Below are 17,966 nucleotides of genomic sequence, written 5' to 3' on the forward strand. Positions count from 1 at the left end.
TTTTTTTTGGTGGAACTGGGGATTGAACTCAGACTATTGTGCTTGCTAGGAAAACTCAGGCTCTTGCACTTGACAGGCAAGCACTTGTCCTACTGAGCTATCTCCCCAGCCCCGAACCTAAGGTTTTGATGGATTCCAGATGGCACTTCTTTCCTAGGATCATTTCTACCGATCACCTAAGAGTAAATCTGAGCTTTAGGGCTACAAGTGCCCAACCTGGTTACCATCATTTCTTATAGAATTCCTTTCTCGGGATACCTACATTTCATCTGTTAATCTTCAGGCAAAAAGTGCCCCCATTAGATGTGTGCCTTGTTCATTCATTGCACAACCACCAGTTTGCATGGCAGTCCTGGGCCACCCAGCCCTTGAGAGCCCCTAAAAGGAGGCAGAACTTGGCTAAGCCGTTAGAGTCACAGCACATTGCAGTGGATACCCTTGCCAGCTGGCCTCCCACAACCTGAGGTGGACACAGAGCCCTGCACACCTTGCTTCTCAGAAACCCCAGAGAAAGGACAGAGGCCTAGATTTGTTTTAATGACTTTCTAGTTTTATCTTCATGACCTCTGACTTCCCTGTGGAGCAAAAACATGTGAAGACTTTGGCTGACCATACCGAGGCAAGCAGACCTAAGCAGAACATGGACAGGGACAGCTCAGAACAGCAGGCCTGGCCTGAGATGTGAGCTAGAATATAGCTGGAGCTGAAGAGACAGGGCTAACAGGAAAGGACATGGGCTGCTGTCAGGACACTACCACTTATTGGAGGCCAGGCCCCTGCTGATGTAGCAGCCCTCACCCTGGCCCCTTACTGCCCCCCACCCTTCTCCCCCGCCTGCCAGCTGCCAACAGGGCTCTGCCCTGTGTCTGCCACACCTGTCACTGCCTGTCCTTGTCCGGGGGGGCCCCATCAGCCCCTCCTCAGCTGCCTAGCAGAGCAGGCAGGCAGTGGGAGGGGAGGGAACATGGAGCGGGGGCCGGTGGTGGGGGCAGGGCCGGGGACCGGGGCCCGAATCCGGGCACTGCTGGGCTGCCTGGTCAAGGTGCTGCTCTGGGTGGCCTCTGCCTTGTTGTACTTTGGAAGTGAACAGGCTGCCCGCCTCCTAGGCAGCCCCTGCTTACGGCGCCTCTACCATGCCTGGTTGGCAGCAGTAGTCATCTTTGGGCCGCTTTTGCAGTTCCATGTCAACTCCCGGACTATCTTCGCCAGCCACGGCAACTTTTTCAACATGTGAGTCCACTTGGGTGTGGGAGCCAGCTCCCTGCGCTGTATGATCGCAGTTCTCTTCTCCAGACTTCTACTCTCCTGCCAGTCTTTACACTAAAAATAGACACAGAGGTTGAGGTCGGGGGAGGGGGAAGGGCACCAAGCCTGGGGGTACAGGAGTAGAGTAGGGCTGAAGAGGAAATATGGATCCTAGAATGCTGAGTGGCCCTCTAAGGAGGTCAATTTAAAAATGGCTGTGGATGGTAAAGGGCATGGGAGGGAACCAGTGACAGTGTAAGACTGGGGACAGAGCAGTAATGGAACACAGACCAGGATGGGGGTTGGGGCTGGGGCTCTCAATAGCCTTCCCTCTTCTCTGCCCACAGAAAATTTGTGAATTCAGCGTGGGGCTGGACATGCACCTTCCTGGGGGGCTTTGTGCTGTTGGTGGTGTTCCTGGCTACTCGGCGAGTAGCAGTGACTGCCAGGCACCTGAGCCGACTAGTGGTGGGGGCTGCCGTGTGGCGGGGCGCCGGCCGAGCCTTCCTGCTCATCGAGGACCTGACCGGTTCCTGCTTTGAGCCCCTACCCCAGGGCCTGCTGCTCCATGAGCTGCCTGACCGCCGCAGCTGCCTGGCAGCTGGCCACCAGTGGCGGGGGTACACAGTTTCCTCCCACACCTTCCTGCTCACTTTCTGCTGCCTGCTCATGGCCGAAGAAGCAGCCGTGTTTGCCAAGTACCTGGCCCATGGGCTGCCTGCTGGTGCCCCCTTGCGCCTTGTCTTCCTGCTCAATGTGCTGCTGCTGGGCCTCTGGAACTTCTTGCTGCTCTGCACTGTCATCTATTTCCACCAATATACTCACAAGGTGGTGGGTGCAGCAGTAGGTACCTTTGCCTGGTATCTCACCTATGGTAGCTGGTATCATCAGCCCTGGTCTCCAGGGAGTCCAGGCCATGGGCTCTTCCCCCGTGCCCACTCCAGCCGCAAGCATAACTGAAAAGAAATAAAGGCACATCTGGCCTGGCTCAGTCTCCTTTCATCTTTTGTTTGGGGCCAGGAAAGGGTGAGAAGGGTAAGAAAAGGGTCTGGGGCTTAGGGTTTCTTCAGTCATTCTTTGCTTTCATCAGTCTTGGATGTTCTTCCTGGAACATGCACTCCACCCCTTCTACTGTCCTGTCAGCTTTCTAATCTATAGACTTCTACCTGTCAGGAGCTTTTGAGGAGGTTTGAGTTCGGGCTTGGGTTTTTTGGTTGGTTGGTTGGTTGGTTGGTTGGTTGGTTGGTTGGTTGGTTGGTTGGTTGGTTTTGAGACACCTCATCGTGTAGCTCAGGCTAGCTTTGAACTCATTGTGTAAACCAGGCTGCCCTTGAACTCTCAGCAGTCCTTTTGCCTCAGCCTCCCAAGTTATGGTATTACCTGCATATGCCGTAATATCAAAGAACGGCACAGCAAGGCATGATAGTGCATGCCTGTAATCACAATTGGGAAGACTGAGGCAAGAAGATTGCAAATTTGACCCTGACATGAGAAACTTGATAACTTAGTTAGACCCCCATCTCAAAAGATTTTTTTCTTTTTTTGCAGTACCAGAGATTGAACTTGGGACCTTATGTATGGCAGGCAGGCACTTATGCTGCTGAGCTATATCCCTCGCCCTCAAAAGATTAAAAAAAAAAAAGAAAAAAAAGTACTAAGGGCTGGGGATATAACTGTCAGAGCAAAGGCCCTGGATTCAATCACCAGTACCACAAAATGCTGCTAAGGCAGGTAACAATGCTCTGTGTGTGTGTGTGTGTTCACTGAGCAGGTGCTCCATCTCCAGCCTAGTTTTTCCACCTTCTCAGGAACCAGGCTTTCTCCTTTCTAGCAGTCTCTGTATATATTTAAATATTTAGCAAATGTTTATTTAGCCAAGCATAGTTTTGTGCCTTGTGAATAAGACAAGGTTTTTGTTGTTTGGGAATTTATGAGCTAACTGAAGGAGGCAGGTAATAAGCACACAAAAATACAAACACTTGCACCGATCTTACTTTATACCAGGCACTGCTCTAAGTGTCTATAATTTCTTTATACATTAATACACTTAATCCTCACTAGTAAGGTGAATTTAGTAGCATTCCTATTGTACAGTATGAAAACAGGCAAAGAGGATAAGTAACTTGTTCACAGTTAACAGAGAAGCCAGGATTACAAATCCAGACAGTGCCTGTGCTCTAAACCAGAGATTAGCCAACTATGGCCCTGCTGTGGCCAGTTTTTGTGTGGTTTGTGAGCCAAGGTAGTTTTCTCCTTTTTATTTATTTTTTTTAATATTTAATAATTAATTTCTTTTTTTTTAATTTTATTTATTTATGTGTGTGTGTGGCCAGCTCAGCCCACCAGGGGGCGGGGCTGGCTGGCATGTGGAGCTGGGGGATTGAACTGAGGTCCCTGTGCTCTGCTAAGCTTGTTTTAAGTAGGTGCTTTAGACCACTGAGCCATCTCACCAGCCCCAGTTTTCTCCTTTTTAAATGGTTTTAAAACATCAAATTTCATGACATGTGAAAACTGCATGAAATTCAAGCACCTATAAATGTTTATTGGAACATAGCCACCTTAATTCATGCATATGGGATGTTTTCTTGTTACAGTGGCAAAATTGGGTAGTTGCTACAGACACTCTAAGGCCTGCAACATCTAAAATATTTACCACCTGCCCAGCCCCTGTTTAAAACCTGTCTCAGGGCTGGTGAGATAGCTCAGTGGTCTAAAGTGCTTGCTTAGGCAAGCTTAGGAAAGCACAGGGACTCAGGTTCAATCCCTGATACCACATACCACACCAGCCCTGCTCCCAGCGTGGGCTGAGCTGGCCACAGAGGCAGGGCCCTGAGGAGGTTGAAAACAGGAGAATCACTTTGAGTCTGAACTGTGTAGTGAGACCCTGTAACAACCAAATACATTTAAAAATAATACAATTAATAAGTAGGCTTAATACAATTAATAAGTAGGCTTATTAGAAAGTGCTTTGAAGGTACTCACAAGGCTGATTTGTAATAAGACTTGGAGGGCCATACTTCATAATTGGGGGCCAGGGAGATAGCTCAATAGAATAAGCGCTTGCCTGGCAAGCGCAAGGGCCTGAGTTCAATCCCCGGGTCCATCAAAAAAAAAAAAAAAAAAAAAAAAAAAAGAAAAGAAACTATACTTCATAATGGATAATAGAGAAAGTTCTCCCTGAAGAGGTGACATTTGAGCAGAGAAATGGAAGATGACAACTGGGGGAAGGGTGTTTCAAGCAAAGGGCTTCTCAAGGGCACAGTCCCTGAGGAAGGAATGAACAGAATGCCTTTGAGAAATAAATGGAGGGCCGGGGAGATGGCTCAGTGGAATAAGCTCTTCCCTGGCAAGCTCAAGGGCCTGAGTTCAGTCCTCGGTTCCGCAAAAATAAATAAAGAAAGAAAGAAAGAAAGAAAAGAAAGAAACAAATGGAAAGTCCAGGTGTGAAGAATGAGAGAGAGCAGTAGAAAGTGAACTTAAAAGGGAAGGCAGGTGTCAGCCAGGCTATGAAAAAAAGCCTTTGGATTTCATTGTAGAGAGGCGCGAACCCAGTTGTAGAGGAACCAAGTTTGCTGCAATGGTCCTGGAAGAGTTAACTGGGCTTGAACAGAAATGGTGCGTGCCTCAAGTGTCTGTGTGTCGCTTTGTGGTGCTGAGGATGCCTAGGCAGCCAGGTTACCACGTTGATAAGGCTAGGTCGGAAGAGATGGAAGAGCGCCACGCAAAGCACATCGTTGTCCCAGGCCACGCTGCGGAAAGAGGGCGAGGAGACAGGAGATAGAAGGCAGGGGCAGGAGGGGCGGAGGCAGAAGGCAGGCAGGCTACTGACGGGCAGAGGCGCTGAGGCTGCGGGAGGCGGGCTCGAGCGCTGGCGGGAGGCAGAGTAGCGAGTCTGAAACGCTCCCGGGCTGCTCTAGGGGGAGCCCCAGCCGCAGCCGCCTTCCTCCACCCCGGCAGTCCCCGCCTCCTCGCAGCTCTCCACTCCCCACTACCCAGGAAGACCGCGCGGGTGGTGAGTGCTGCTTTCGCTTTCCCTTCCCTGTACCTACTCCTGGCTCCTCGTGCGCGCTGGGCCCCTGACCCGGCCATGGCCACGCTCAGGATCCAGCCCGAAGCCCAAGCTAAGGTGAGCAAGGCGGATCCTACGAAGGGTCCGCTGGGGGGGGGGCGTGGCTCCAAAGAGCTGAGGGCTTCTCCCACCAGCCCCCGACCTGGCGAGGGAGGGGTCGGGGGGAGGGGGTTCTGTCCGAGTCCTGGGTGCCTGTAGGAATCTAGGGGTGCGAGTCAAGAGGGCCCGTCCGAGGCCAGGGGCTCTGAGTCCAAGGCCCCCCCGTCCAAGTGCAGGGGGCCCAGACACCTGATCCCCAGGGAAAGGTCAGGCTGCCTTGGTTCAGCGGGGTGAGGTGGTGCGAGGAGCTGGCGTGAAGGGGAACCGTGCTGGCCTCGGGCCCCACACAGCTGGGAACCGGACTGACCCTGCCACCTCATGGTTTCTCTCTTAGGTGGGATCCCCGGAGCTCACTTCACAGGGAACCCACAGAAAGCTCTCTTAACATCCCTCATCACACAGCCCAGGAGACCCCAAGGATGTTTGTTCTCATGACCCATTCACCACAGGGAATATTCTGATCCCCAAATCCAGCCCCACCCTCTCCAGATCCAAGTTTCCACTACCCCAGTCCACACCCACAGGGACCCATCTCACATTTAGGCATGGCCTTAGAGGAACCCACTTCACTTTTCTCTGAGTCAGATCCTCCACAACCCTAAGAAAACTGTCCCCAAATGAACCGGCCTAGGTTTCTGAAGGATTGCCTGTGCCCCACAGGTGGATGTGTTTCGTGAAGATCTGTGCACCAAGGTAGGAGTTGCCATCACTACCCCTACCCAGCTCCCTTTGCTCAGCCCTCCCTGTGGGGCAGTGTCACTCTGGCCTCACTGCCTAGGAAAACCATGTGATTCTGACCTTGGCCTCTTCAACCTTCACCTCAGGCAGAGAACCTGCTCGGTAGCTATTTCCCCAAGAAGATTTCTGAGCTGGATGCATTTTTAAAGGTATCAGGGGTGAGGCAGGAAGCTAGAGGGCAAGAGGAGAGTATGGGAGCTCATGAGAGTAAAAAGGCAAGAGGGACAACCTCATTTTCAGCCCCTCCTCCCACCCTGTGCCAGGAACCAGCTCTCAATGAAGCCAACCTAAACAATCTGAAGGCCCCCCTGGACATTCCAATACCTGATCCAGTCAAAGAAAAAGAGAAGGAGGAGCGAAAGAAACAGCAGGAGGCAAGGCAGGACCTGGGAACAAGGGCTGGACCAAGGGGAAAAAAATCAGTCTTAGTCCTTTGTCCCATAAGCCTCTCTCTCCCTGTAGAAGGAAGACAAGGGTGAAAAGAAGAAAGGGGAAGATGAAGACAAAGGTACATGAGATTAATGTAATGGTAGGACTTGAGTCCCAATCCAGTCCTAAAGATTCCTTACCATTCTCCCTCCCCTTCACCTAGGCTATTGTGGAACTGACCCACTGCTTACTCTCTAGGTCCTCCCTGTGGCCCAGTGAACTGTAATGAGAAGATCGTAGTCCTCCTGCAGCGCCTGAAGCCTGAGATCAAAGATGTCATTGAGCAGCTTAACCTGGTAAGTCTTCCTTCTTCCACCCCAAGGCTTCATTCAGGTCCAATCCTTTGTCCCCTTAATTAGTGCCACTTAGGGCATGGTACTTTCCAGGTCTTAGTAGGAGAGGGCACATTAAGTGAAGCTAGCAGCCCAGGCCCTCAGGCTCAAGATGACCTGGCATCCCTCCATCCTGTATGGGCAGGGACAGAATGGACAATAGGGACCTAAGAATTGGTTGTGATTTTGATGCCATTCCTTTCCTCTAGGTCACTACCTGGTTGCAGCTACAGATACCTCGGATTGAGGATGGAAATAATTTTGGGGTGGCTGTCCAGGTAGGAGCACTGCCCCCTTCTCCCCTGCCCTGCTATGTAGCCCACACCTCCTTCCACTCCCCCAATCTTCCCTCCCTATTTCCTTTCCCAGGAGAAAGTGTTTGAACTGATGACCAGCCTTCACACAAAGCTAGAAGGCTTCCACACTCAGATCTCTAAGTGAGTAACAGGTCACCTGAACTCTCTGACCTGTTTGGGAACAGAGCCCTGGGCTTCCTCTTCCTTCTTCCATTCTGTACACACTGCTTCTGCTTTCTACAGGTATTTCTCTGAGCGTGGTGATGCAGTAACCAAAGCAGCCAAACAGCCCCACGTGGTAGGTGACACTCAGGCTAGGGTTCACAGGGAAAGGACACATTTCAAGTCAGGACTGACCCCAGGTTTCCACAGGGTGATTATCGGCAGCTGGTGCACGAACTGGATGAGGCAGAGTATCGGGACATCCGGCTGATGGTCATGGAGATCCGTAATGCTTATGTGAGGAGGCGATGGGAGGGCAGGGCAGGGTAGGGGTGGGGTAAGGCCACCTACTGCCTGATCCTGCAGGCAAAGGAGGACAAAGCCTACCTCTCCACGAGGCTCTAAATGGGGCAGAGAACCCTGCTGGCCTAAGGCTGACCTCCACTGCACCCTGACTCTGTAGGCTGTGTTATATGACATTATCCTGAAGAATTTTGAGAAGCTCAAGAAGCCCCGTGGAGAAACAAAGGGAATGATCTATTGAAGGCCTCTGCTCTCACTGTGGGTATAGCAGATACTGAGGACTCCAGATTTGCCCCTGCCATCCTCCCAAAGTTTCTCCCTCACTTGTCTCCTAAGCACAATAAATACAGTCATACGGTTTACCCAGCAGCCCAAGTCTCTTTATTATTTCCTGGCCTTCTTGACCCAAGCTCAGGCATTGCCTTCAGTGGGCCTGACCCACTGGGTGATCTGGCTGTTGAGCTGCTGGTTGGTCCAGTCCTGCCGGATGTCATCAAGGTGGCAGTCAAAATCCACAATGTGCTGGTGGGCCCGGCCCTCCAGTAACGATGCCACCATCTGCCGTGACTCGTCCCAGTCCCTCCACATCACTCTGGAATAGAAAACTCTGGAAGCTGGATGTGCTTGTGCACACCCATAATCCCTGCTACTCAGAAGCGGGAAGACCACAAGTGTGAGAGGCCTGCCAAGTAGGTGAGATCCTGCCTCAAAATTAAAGAGCTGGAGATCTAGCTCAGTTCTCCCTTGGTTCAATCCACTGTGCTGAAGAAAGAAGAGAAGAAGGCAAGGGAGGGAAAAAAAAAGGAAGAAGGAGGGAGGGACAGAACAGGGCCCACAGAGGTTCACCAGTGGGCAGTAAGTAAGGCCAGACAGATTAACAGAGGCTGGATCTAGGCCAGGACCAAGGACAGAGAAGGCCCAGAAGCCATGAGATTCCAAAACCAGGTAGGGGAGTGGGGCACTCACAAGTTCTTGTCTTTGGGGACCCAGTGGAGATCTTGGTTCTCCAGGACGATAACTGGAGGCACACGAGGCTGAGGCACCAGTTTCTGATTATCTAACTAGGTGAACAGAGAAAGGCTGGTGAGAGTTTCAAGGATCCTCCTCTTCTCCACCTCCCCAACCTGAAACCTAAGCCTCACCATAATAAGTGCTGCCTCAGGGAAAAATTCTGCAATTCGCCCAGCGATTTTCAAGGCCAGTGGCCCAGGGCTGTGTAGAGGGAAGATCAGAGGAGTGAGGGTCGGGCTGTGACCAGACCCCATACTGAGCTGTGCCTCCTAGGTCTCCTGGCAGTGGGCGCAGTCCTGGCCTTTTCCTGTGGCTGGCTTAGGGGTTGGGCTCCCTCTGTCCTGATGCATGATCACTTGATGCTTGTGTGCTGTGGGAAAAAGGCGCTCAGAAACTGCTTGTGAGAGTGGAAATCTAAGGTGGTCTTTCTGAAGGGTAATTTGACATAACCATCCAAATCAAAACTGTATGCTGTTCATGTGCTAAACAAGAAATTTCATTTATAAAGAATTTACTGGGAGGGGCCAGGGAGATGGCTCAGTGGAATAAGTGCTTCCCTGGCAAGCGCAAGGGCCTGAGTTCAATCCCCAGTTCCGAAAAAAAAAAAAAAAAAAAGAATTTACTGGGGCTGGTGAGATGGCTCAGTGGTCTAAAGCACCTACTTAGAACAAGCTGAGCAAAGCACAGGGACCACGGTTCAATCCCCCAGCGCCACATGCCAGCTGGCACCACCCCCTGGTGGACTGAGCTGGCCACACACACACACACACACACACACATAAATAAAAAGAATTTACTGTAATAGAGTCACAGCAAGTGCCTGGAGAGAACCTCAATGCTTAGTGTAAGGTATTAAATAAATTATAATCTATTAATGGTACTATATAAAATACTGTAATAATTACACTATAATTATACCATAATAATCCTATAATACTACTATAATAATTTATTCTATATAGCCATTAAGGTAGGTATTGATATGGAGCTGGAAAAGTGTCAAATATTTATTTGCATGTGATCCTTGCACATGGGCCATGCTAATTTATTTTATTTTATTTATGTGTGTGTGTGTGTGTGTGTGTGTGTGTGTGTGTGTAGCCAGCTCAGCCCACCAGGGGGCGGGGCTGGCTGGCATGTGGTGCTGGGGGATTGAACCGGGGTCCCTGTTTTTTGCTAAGCTTGTTCTAAGTAGGTGCTTTAGACCACTGAGCCATCTCACCAGCCCCAGCCATGCTAATTTCTGTATTGTTCCAATTTTCATGTGGGCTGCCAAAGTGAACACAAGATGCTAGATATGCATCTATTAATTTTACAGTACTAAGGCCTTCGCACAGGGCTAAATCCTCAGCCCACTTTTTTTTTTTTTTTTTTTTAACACAGAGTCTTGCTAAGTCTCTAAATTGCCCTGGTTGGACTCAGATTTTCAAACCTCCTGCCTCAGCCTCCCAGAGCGCTGAGATTACAAGCCTACACCACCAAGCTTAGCTTTATATATTTTTTAAGTGAGGGAGTAAGCCAAATTACAAAACTATAAAATGGTATTCCTAATTTGATCTCCATACATGATATACACAGCAGATATAAAGTCTTTTTTTAATTTGCTAGTTGGGGGCACCTCAAAGCAAGGTCAAGGTGGCATGATGGCACATGCCTGTAATTCCAGCACTCTGGGAGACTCAGGCAGTAGGATTGCTTCAAGTTGGAGGCCAGCCTGGGCTACAAAATGAGTTCAAGGCCAGCCCAACTGCACAGCAAAACCCTGCCTCAAAAAGACAAAATAATAATAATAATAATAATAATAATAATAATAAAAGCAAAATTACCTTAGGTTTGTTAAAACATATTTGCCATTCTCACCCCCACCACAGCTCCTCCTATATTATGACTAGGAGTCTGTCCCATTCATTCTTGTGTTTTCTCACTCCAGTGCTCAGCAGGGTGCCTGGGGCGCAGACCCTGCTCCTCAGCTTTTGATAAAGATAGAAGAAATGATCTTGGTTCATTTGCACCCGGCCCATCCCCGCTGCAGTCCCTCGTCTTTGCCTTTGGCTAGCCCACTTACCTCTGGTCCTCCAGAGCTGCATTGGCATGGTAGTACCCAGCCACCACCAGACCGGCCTGCACTCCCCACACATCCACCTGTTGAGGGAAAGGAGCCATTAGTAACCGAATCGCCCTGCCGGCTCTGTGGGTGCGCACTGCGGCCAAGGGTTTGACCCTAACTTGGGTTAGGGGAGTTAGCGGGCTTGCGGTGTGGGTGTTTGTCCGGTGGTGGCACCTGGTTGAGGGCGACTTCCAGCATGACTGACAAGCCCAGATGACTGTGGAAGAGTGGCACACAGTCGGTGAGGCACAGGCATTCTCCGGACCGCGGCGCTGGCGCCAGCAGCAGCCCGTTGACCGCGGCGTGCGGGTACCGGGCTGCGTGCAAGCACATCTTCACGTAGGCGCGGGCAGAGATCTCCACCTCCCCCATGGCGAGCCGGCCCTGCAAGCCCGAGGGCCTGGTTTCCACCCCGACTCAACCGAGTTCGGTCTTTCCCGTCCTCCTAGCTCAGGTTCGACGGTGACTGCTCTGCGCCACCTTTATCCGGAGTATGTACCCTGCGAGGCCCACCGGGAGGTCTACGGGGCGTCCCTGACACCCAGCTCCGCCCCCAGATCCTTAACCCGAGAGCGCAAGTCTGCGCCTGCTCCTGCCTGTGCCCTGCGGCAGTCCCGCCCCCGCTGTACTCTTTGATAGGCCTAGAAGTTTTCACTGTGTTCAATCAGCTGCCGCATCTAAGTTTCACCCCGCCTTGATTTCAAGCAAACAGGAGAGAACACTCTTTTTAAGGGAAAGGAAATCTAGCGCTTCTTGGCTAGGCTGGCTTCTGCTCGTGATTGCAGGGTTCTTTCTCTGTTTACCTGCGCCACCCATTGCCCATCACCCTCTGGCCCCGGGAGAGCCAACCCCGTCCTGTTCCAGTAGACCTTTGAAGGTGGAGTCGAAGTGGACCGCCTTGCTGGGTATTATTTGGGATAAATGGATCGGCACTTTAGACCAGCTGTCACTAATAAACTGGGTTACCTTCCTAACTGTAGGTTATCTGGCACCTGATGTGTGGACACGGACTCCCGACCTGCCAAGGGTTGTGCAGCAGTCTTATCCTATATTTTAAAACAGGACAAGGCCCTGAGCTAAAAAACAATGTATGGAGTTATAGCAAAGATCACAGCAGAGGAATCCTTGCCTCTCCCACACACAGTAGAATCCCAAAGGCTGATATAAAGACAAACAGCTGATGAGAGGGCAAAAGAGTCAAAAAGAAAAGCCTACAAGTCATCCTTAATGTCCCATAATGTACATTTCCTTTACCATAATTCCTTAGGACTTTATCCCCCTGCCAGCCCTTGAGGAATCAAAGTATTCACTCTTCTTTATTAACTCATTTATTTTGGTGCTGGGAATTAAATGCTACATTTTTTTTTTTTTTTTTTTTTTTTTAGTGGAACCGGGGATTAGAACTCAGGCCCTTGAGCTTGCCAGGGAAGTGCTTATTCCACTGAGCCATCTCCCCGGACCAAATGCTACATTCTTTTTTTTTTTTTTTTTTTGACACAGGTTCTAAGTTGCCCAGAGTTCAAACTTGACTGTGCTGCCTACAAAGTCTTTCCAAGGAAATATTTTGACTGCACCAAAATGATACAGCTCTGTGGATCTCAGCACAGAGCTTTTGTCTTTCTCCAGCCTGCTTACCTAAAAGGTGCTGTGAACCTGCATAATTCTCCATGTTCCTGGGGGAAAATCAACAAGAGGATTTAAAAATAAAGATAAGAGGAAAGCTGGGGTCAAGTGGAGCCCTCTCTCCTGATGAGAGGAGAGGAACTGCTCAACCATCATAGTGCATTTGGAGCTGGAACTTATTTTCATGACTTGCCTCAGGAGCTCTTCGTTGTCAGACCTGCCTTATCTTGCCCCATGATCAATTTCCAGTTTCAGCTGCTCCCTACACAAAGGACTCTGCCCAAATGTCACCTTTACCATGACATCACCAGATGGAAATAACCTAAATTCCAAAATGTGAGTTATCTGCATGGCTGACATGCCACCTGTAGCTGGTGTCACAGTCAAAAGGATAAAGAACTAGGCAATCATCTCTTTGCATTTCCACTACCACATTTGTTGCAGTGTCTGGCCATATATGGCATTGAGTATGTGCTATCATTAATGATACACACGAAGTAATCCACACAAGGAACAGGTTATTTATTTTTTCTTCTAGTCTTGGGCTCAATACATAGACGGCTTCTCCTCACCCTTTGGGTTAACAATTTTCTCCAGGTTGCTGCTGATGATATGATAAAGCTCTGCCTGGAGGAAGGGTAGAAGAGCAGGAGTTAGGTTCTTGGCCTCCCGAAGCCCCCTCTACCCATTTCCATTACAGGTTTATTCCACACTTACATAGAAGGCCCTCAGGTCCAGCACCATGGCCCTGAGATTCCCATAGGCTGCCTCATCTCTCTCATGCACCAGGGCCCGGTAATCCATCTGGGATGTGGGAGACAAGGCTGAGTCAGCCCCGTGGGAGGCTGGCAAATTACTCTGGTTTCTTCATGTAGGGAATAGGTAACTGGAAACTAAGTCCCTTCTTGGCATCAATAAACGGGATCCCATAGGATCAAGCAGGGAAAGGTGTCAAGATGGTTGAGGTCCTGATTTTTTTTTTGGCAGAACCAGGAATTGAACTCAGGTCCCTGCACTTCCCAGGCAAGCACTTATTTCACTGAGCCATCTCCCTGGCCTCCCAGATCATTTTTTTTTTAAACTTTATTTATTTATTTATTTGTGTGTGTGTGTGTGTGTGTGTGTGTGGCCAGCTCAGCCCACCAGGGGGCGGGGCTGGCTGGCATGCAGCGCTGGGGGATCGAACCGCGGTCCCTGTGCTTTGCGAAGCTTGTTCCAAGTAGGTGCCCTAGACCACTAAGCCATCTCCCCAGCCCCCCAGATCATTTTTTTTAGGCAACTTTTTTTTTCTTTTGTACTTTAGGACAGGGGTCTACAGGGTCTACAATGTCTACAGGGTCTCACTATATATATAGATCAGACTCATAGTGACCTGCCTGTGTTCAGCCTCCCAAGCACTGGGATCACGGGCATGGGCCACCATGCACAGTCTCAATCGCTGTCTCAGTGCACCTCAGGGGCGGGGCCGGTACAGCAGGCCAGGGATTGAACCCCAGCTGCTGCATACTGCCTAAGCAGGCGCTTTAGTCTGCTGAGCTATCTGGCCAGCCCTAAGCAACTTGTTTTTCATGTATTTCTTTCTTTCTCTCTCTGTTTTTTATTTTTTAAGATAAGTCACACTATGTAGCCCAGGCTGGCCTAGAACTCCGCAGACTTCTGAGTGCTGAGATTCCAGGTATGCACCGCCATGCCTCGCTATTTTTTTATTTTTATTTGTTGTTGTTTGGGGTTGTTACTTTTTAAATACTCTATGCTTTGGCTTAATATTCTACACATTAAGAAAGTCATGAATAAGAAACACCTTCTTTCCTCTCCCTGCCCTCAGTCCCACCCCTCACCAGCCTCAGCTAAACACCCAGTAGATAACACTTACTACATGAGTCTCCTTAGAGGCCTTGGCCACAGCATCCCCACGTTCTGAGAAGTACCTGCCAGAGCAAGGAGTATCACAGGAATATGTGTTCAGGGTGAGGATTAGAACACACACACCTTCCCAGAGCCTGCCATCGTCCTTATAGGACTCTCTAGTTTTGGGAGTACCAAAGAAATACCCCAGCAGCCCCCCATGCAGGTCCTCCAACACCCTCACACAGAAATGGTTGTCTGGAAGGCTTCTACTTTGGTCTTGACTGCATTCACCCTTTCCAGAACTTTCTCCTGTGGTGACAGAGGGGACAAAGAAAAAACTTAATCTCATTTCTTCACCACTCTCTCTCCCCTCATGGTTCATAGTTGCTACTTATTAGTCCCAAGTCTCCCCCACTTAGTGTCCTCACACAGCCACTCCCTACCCTAAGTACCAGGGGCTAAATTCAAGGACTCATGCATGCTAACCCTTTAGATTTTTTTTTTAATAAATAAATGAGCTCATCTCATTCTTTTTTTTTTTAATTTTATTTATTTACTTATGTGTGTGTGTGTGTGTGTGTGTGTGTGTGTATGCATGCATGTGTGTGGCCAGCTCAACCCACCAGGGGGCGGGGCTGGCTGGCATGTGGTGCTGGGGGACTGAACCGTGGTCCCTGTGCTTTGCTAAGCTTGTTCTAAGTAGGTGCTTTAGACCACTGAGCCATCTCACCAGCCCCCCCCCCTTTTTTTAAGAGAAGGTCTTGGTAAATTGTCCAGGCTGACTTCAAACATGCAATAGCTGGGATTATGGATATCTACCACCATGTCCAGCTTCATTCAAAACCTTTTCCTACCTGGATTGCTACCCCAAAATCATTTCCATCCTCAATCTTGGGGATCAGGTGCTGGATCCATGCAATCACCTATGTTGAAAAGAAATCATTCAGTCAAGTTATTTCCTATTATGCCACCTCCCATTATGCTTATTCTTTCTTCCAGTTATGCCACTTTTTTTTTTTTTTGTGGTACCGAGGATTGAACTCAGTACCCTGCACTTCCCAGACAAGTGCTTATTCTACTGAGCTGTCTCTCCAGCCCCCATATGCCACTTTTTAAAAACTGAAATTTGTTATGTGTCCAGCACTGTGCTATGATTTATAAATTTTTTTAAATATTTATTTATTGTGTGTGTGTGTGTGTGTGTGTGTGTGTGTGTGGCCAGCTCAGCCCACCAGGGGGCACGGCTGGCTGGCATGTGGTGCTGGAGGATCGAACCGCGGTCCCTGTGCTTTGCCAAGCTTGTTCCAAGTAGGTGCTTTAGACCACTGAGCCATCTCTCCAGCCCCTGTGCTATGATTTATGTCATTTAATCATCACAGGAAACATCTAAGATATATATTCTTATTGTACCCATTTAAGTGACAAAACAACTGTGTCACAGAATGTCTAAGTACTTAGAGGTATCAGCTAGGTAAATGATTTGAACGCAGTTCTCCTCTAGAACCCAAGTTTTTATATTGTATTTGTCTTTGTGGTGCTGGGGATTGAATTCAGGGCCTTGTGAATGCAAGGCAAGAACTCTACCCCAGCCCAACCTAAGGTTTTAAACCAACTCACTATATCATCACTATATCATATCATTTGCACTGTGTAGCTGATATGTAATCGGTTCTAGAATTACAGAAGTGGATACAGCATAGTCTGATTCTAAACATACCATTATAAATATAGAATCCAAATGAAAAAAGAAAATAATCATGAAAAACATAATACAAGGCTTAACAAAATGAGAAAAAGGGGGCTCTAAACCCAAGATCTTGATGAGGACCAGGTCACTGAATGAAGGACTTGCATCCCTAAAGGTTACCAGGACTGGGCCTTGTTTGTCTTTTTTTACCATTGATCCCAGTTCCCCAGCTTACCAGAATGCACTTCTCTTTGAGAGTCCATACTTCTGGCTTAACTAGGGCAAGCAGAGCCAGGAGTTTCTCATTCCCAGGGAGAAAACCACACTTAGGGACTGTGAGAAAGAGAGAATTCAAGTTCTTTCGCATCCAGGAGTCAGTGTGCCCGTTCCCTTTCCCTATCCACCCCCTCTGCCATTACCTTCTTTCTTTTCCTGTTTATCTGTTTCCATCTAGAGTAAAAGGGAGGGGAGTAGCTTTAGAAAAGTCACTGAGGTTACAGGGCTATTGGGTTTATAGCCCTGAACCCCAAGTGCCTCACCTCATCATCCTTGGGTGGAGGGTCTGGGATAGGGATGTCCAGTGGGGCCCGAAGGGAGGTCAAGTCTGCCACATTGAGGGAGTCCTCCTGCAGAGTTCACAGTCAGGGTTACCCAGCCCTTTGCCCTTTGCCCTCACAACCTTCTCTGCACACATTCTGTCTGCTGTCTCCCAGCTGAAGCTTAGGCTCATACTATGCTAACATTCACAATCCACCACTCATAACTGTTTCCCAGTGCTGAACCCAATTGTTAGCTTGAGAGTGTGGGCAGAAGGCGGTCGTAAGATGGGACAGTAAGGGCCCACACTACTCACGTGCAAGAGCTGACTCAGGTATATGATTTTCTGTGGCAAAAATCTGTAGAGGAATTCCTCAGCCTGTAGGTTACATTGCAGGAGTGGGGAATCAGAGGATGTGTGATGAGATATGTGAGAAGTGAGGTACAACAGCCCCTTGGAAATCACTAAGTCTCAGACTTATAAATGAGGAAACTGGAAACTGAAGGCCTGGAAATGTAGGGACTTGCCCAAGCAGGCAGGTGGCAGAACCAAGTTTAGAACATGGTATTTCTGCTGTGGGGACCATACCTTTTCTTCCTCACCAAAACATTGGAGAGGAAGTGGCAGAAATGGGTAAAGTCTTAAGAGGGGTCAAGTTAAAGGAAGAAATCAGCAAGTAAGAGCTCGCCTTGGGTGAGCTTGGTAAGAGAAACAGGGACCAAATCTAGAATGAGTTTGGGGGTTACTTTGAGAGGTTGTGATGCTCGAGTAATGCTCTAAGATTTGGAGGCCAATTGCTTCTATTCGTAGACTTACCTCCTGGAAAAGATTTTGTCTGAAGACGTCTACCTGCACACAGAACAGTACCCGGATGTTGGTTAAGGGTTTTAGTTGCGGAGAGTAAGATTCCACCGCCAACGGGGTGTCTTCCACTGTAGCTCGGGCTTTTTCCACAAGCCAGTTTTCCCTGAAAGCTGCCTAGTGCAGAGACTAAACAGGGTAGACAGCTGAATCCCGGGCAGAAGTGAAAGCACTGAAGAGAGGTTGGGGGAGTTCTCTGGAATCGCCTTGGCCCCATGGGGCACCCAGCTTGGCTTCCATTAGGGGAGCTCCCTGTCCCCTTCCTGATTCCCGACCCCCCTTTACCTGTTTGCGGGCCTCCTCGCTCAAGCGCACCCCACAAGGCTTGGCCATGCTGTTCCACTTGCTAGATCTCCGGGGTAGCAGCTCCGGCTTTCGCTTTCATTCCCCAGGGCTACGCCCACCCCCTTCGGTCCCGCCCACTTTCTCCTTTTCCCCTTCCCCCGGCAGGCTGCAAACCATAGGTAGCCCCTCATTCCCAGACTGCAGCCACTAGGAGAAGTGGTGGGTTGGGTCACAAGCCCCGGGGCTGTCCGAATAAGGGACTAGGGTGAGCCCGCGGAGATTAAAACAGGGGCCGTCCCTTGAAGACTGGAAGGGCTTATAGCGAGCCGTCCA

At 49.5% G+C, this 17,966-nt stretch overlaps 4 protein-coding genes across 5 annotated transcripts; 2 read left to right on the forward strand and 2 right to left on the reverse strand.

Annotated features, from left to right (window-relative positions):
- The first annotated feature begins 63 nt into the window (after nucleotides 1-63).
- Nucleotides 64-2,233, forward strand: Fitm1 (fat storage inducing transmembrane protein 1). Its single transcript, XM_004647455.2, has 2 exons — nucleotides 64-1,230; nucleotides 1,593-2,233. Exons 1-2 carry the CDS (start codon nucleotides 965-967, stop codon nucleotides 2,203-2,205), a joined length of 879 nt encoding a protein of 292 aa, XP_004647512.1. The 5' UTR covers nucleotides 64-964; the 3' UTR covers nucleotides 2,206-2,233.
- Nucleotides 2,234-5,159: 2,926 nt separating this feature from the next.
- Nucleotides 5,160-8,033, forward strand: Psme1 (proteasome activator subunit 1). Its single transcript, XM_004647456.3, has 11 exons — nucleotides 5,160-5,371; nucleotides 6,074-6,106; nucleotides 6,238-6,300; nucleotides 6,415-6,525; nucleotides 6,614-6,659; nucleotides 6,779-6,876; nucleotides 7,122-7,190; nucleotides 7,282-7,349; nucleotides 7,452-7,506; nucleotides 7,581-7,667; nucleotides 7,834-8,033. The coding sequence occupies exons 1-11, from the start codon at nucleotides 5,333-5,335 to the stop codon at nucleotides 7,912-7,914; spliced, it is 750 nt and encodes a 249-aa protein (XP_004647513.1). The 5' UTR covers nucleotides 5,160-5,332; the 3' UTR covers nucleotides 7,915-8,033.
- Nucleotides 8,034-11,382, reverse strand: Emc9 (ER membrane protein complex subunit 9). Of its 2 annotated transcripts, none has more exons than XM_023707730.1 (5): nucleotides 10,966-11,170; nucleotides 10,750-10,826; nucleotides 8,816-9,054; nucleotides 8,640-8,734; nucleotides 8,034-8,265 (listed from the first exon to the last, which is right to left on the reverse strand). In XM_023707730.1, exons 3-5 carry the CDS (start codon nucleotides 8,936-8,938, stop codon nucleotides 8,085-8,087), a joined length of 399 nt encoding a protein of 132 aa, XP_023563498.1. In that variant the 5' UTR covers nucleotides 8,939-9,054; nucleotides 10,750-10,826; nucleotides 10,966-11,170; the 3' UTR covers nucleotides 8,034-8,084. The 2 variants fall into 2 exon arrangements, with proteins under 2 accessions (XP_023563498.1, XP_004647514.1); XM_004647457.2 differs by having other exon boundaries at nucleotides 8,041-8,265; nucleotides 8,816-8,885; nucleotides 10,966-11,382.
- A 1,544-nt stretch (nucleotides 11,383-12,926) lies between these two features.
- Psme2 (proteasome activator subunit 2) lies at nucleotides 12,927-17,754 on the reverse strand. Its single transcript, XM_004647458.2, has 11 exons — nucleotides 17,634-17,754; nucleotides 17,304-17,336; nucleotides 16,803-16,865; nucleotides 16,489-16,575; nucleotides 16,369-16,399; nucleotides 16,185-16,282; nucleotides 15,117-15,185; nucleotides 14,504-14,571; nucleotides 14,288-14,342; nucleotides 13,132-13,218; nucleotides 12,927-13,041 (listed from the first exon to the last, which is right to left on the reverse strand). Exons 1-11 carry the CDS (start codon nucleotides 17,679-17,681, stop codon nucleotides 12,961-12,963), a joined length of 720 nt encoding a protein of 239 aa, XP_004647515.1. The 5' UTR covers nucleotides 17,682-17,754; the 3' UTR covers nucleotides 12,927-12,960.
- Nucleotides 17,755-17,966: the final 212 nt, after the last annotated feature.

This window comes from Octodon degus, unplaced genomic scaffold (assembly GCF_000260255.1).
Source record: "Octodon degus isolate 3935 unplaced genomic scaffold, OctDeg1.0 scaffold00307, whole genome shotgun sequence".
Taxonomy (NCBI): Eukaryota; Metazoa; Chordata; class Mammalia; order Rodentia; family Octodontidae; genus Octodon; species Octodon degus.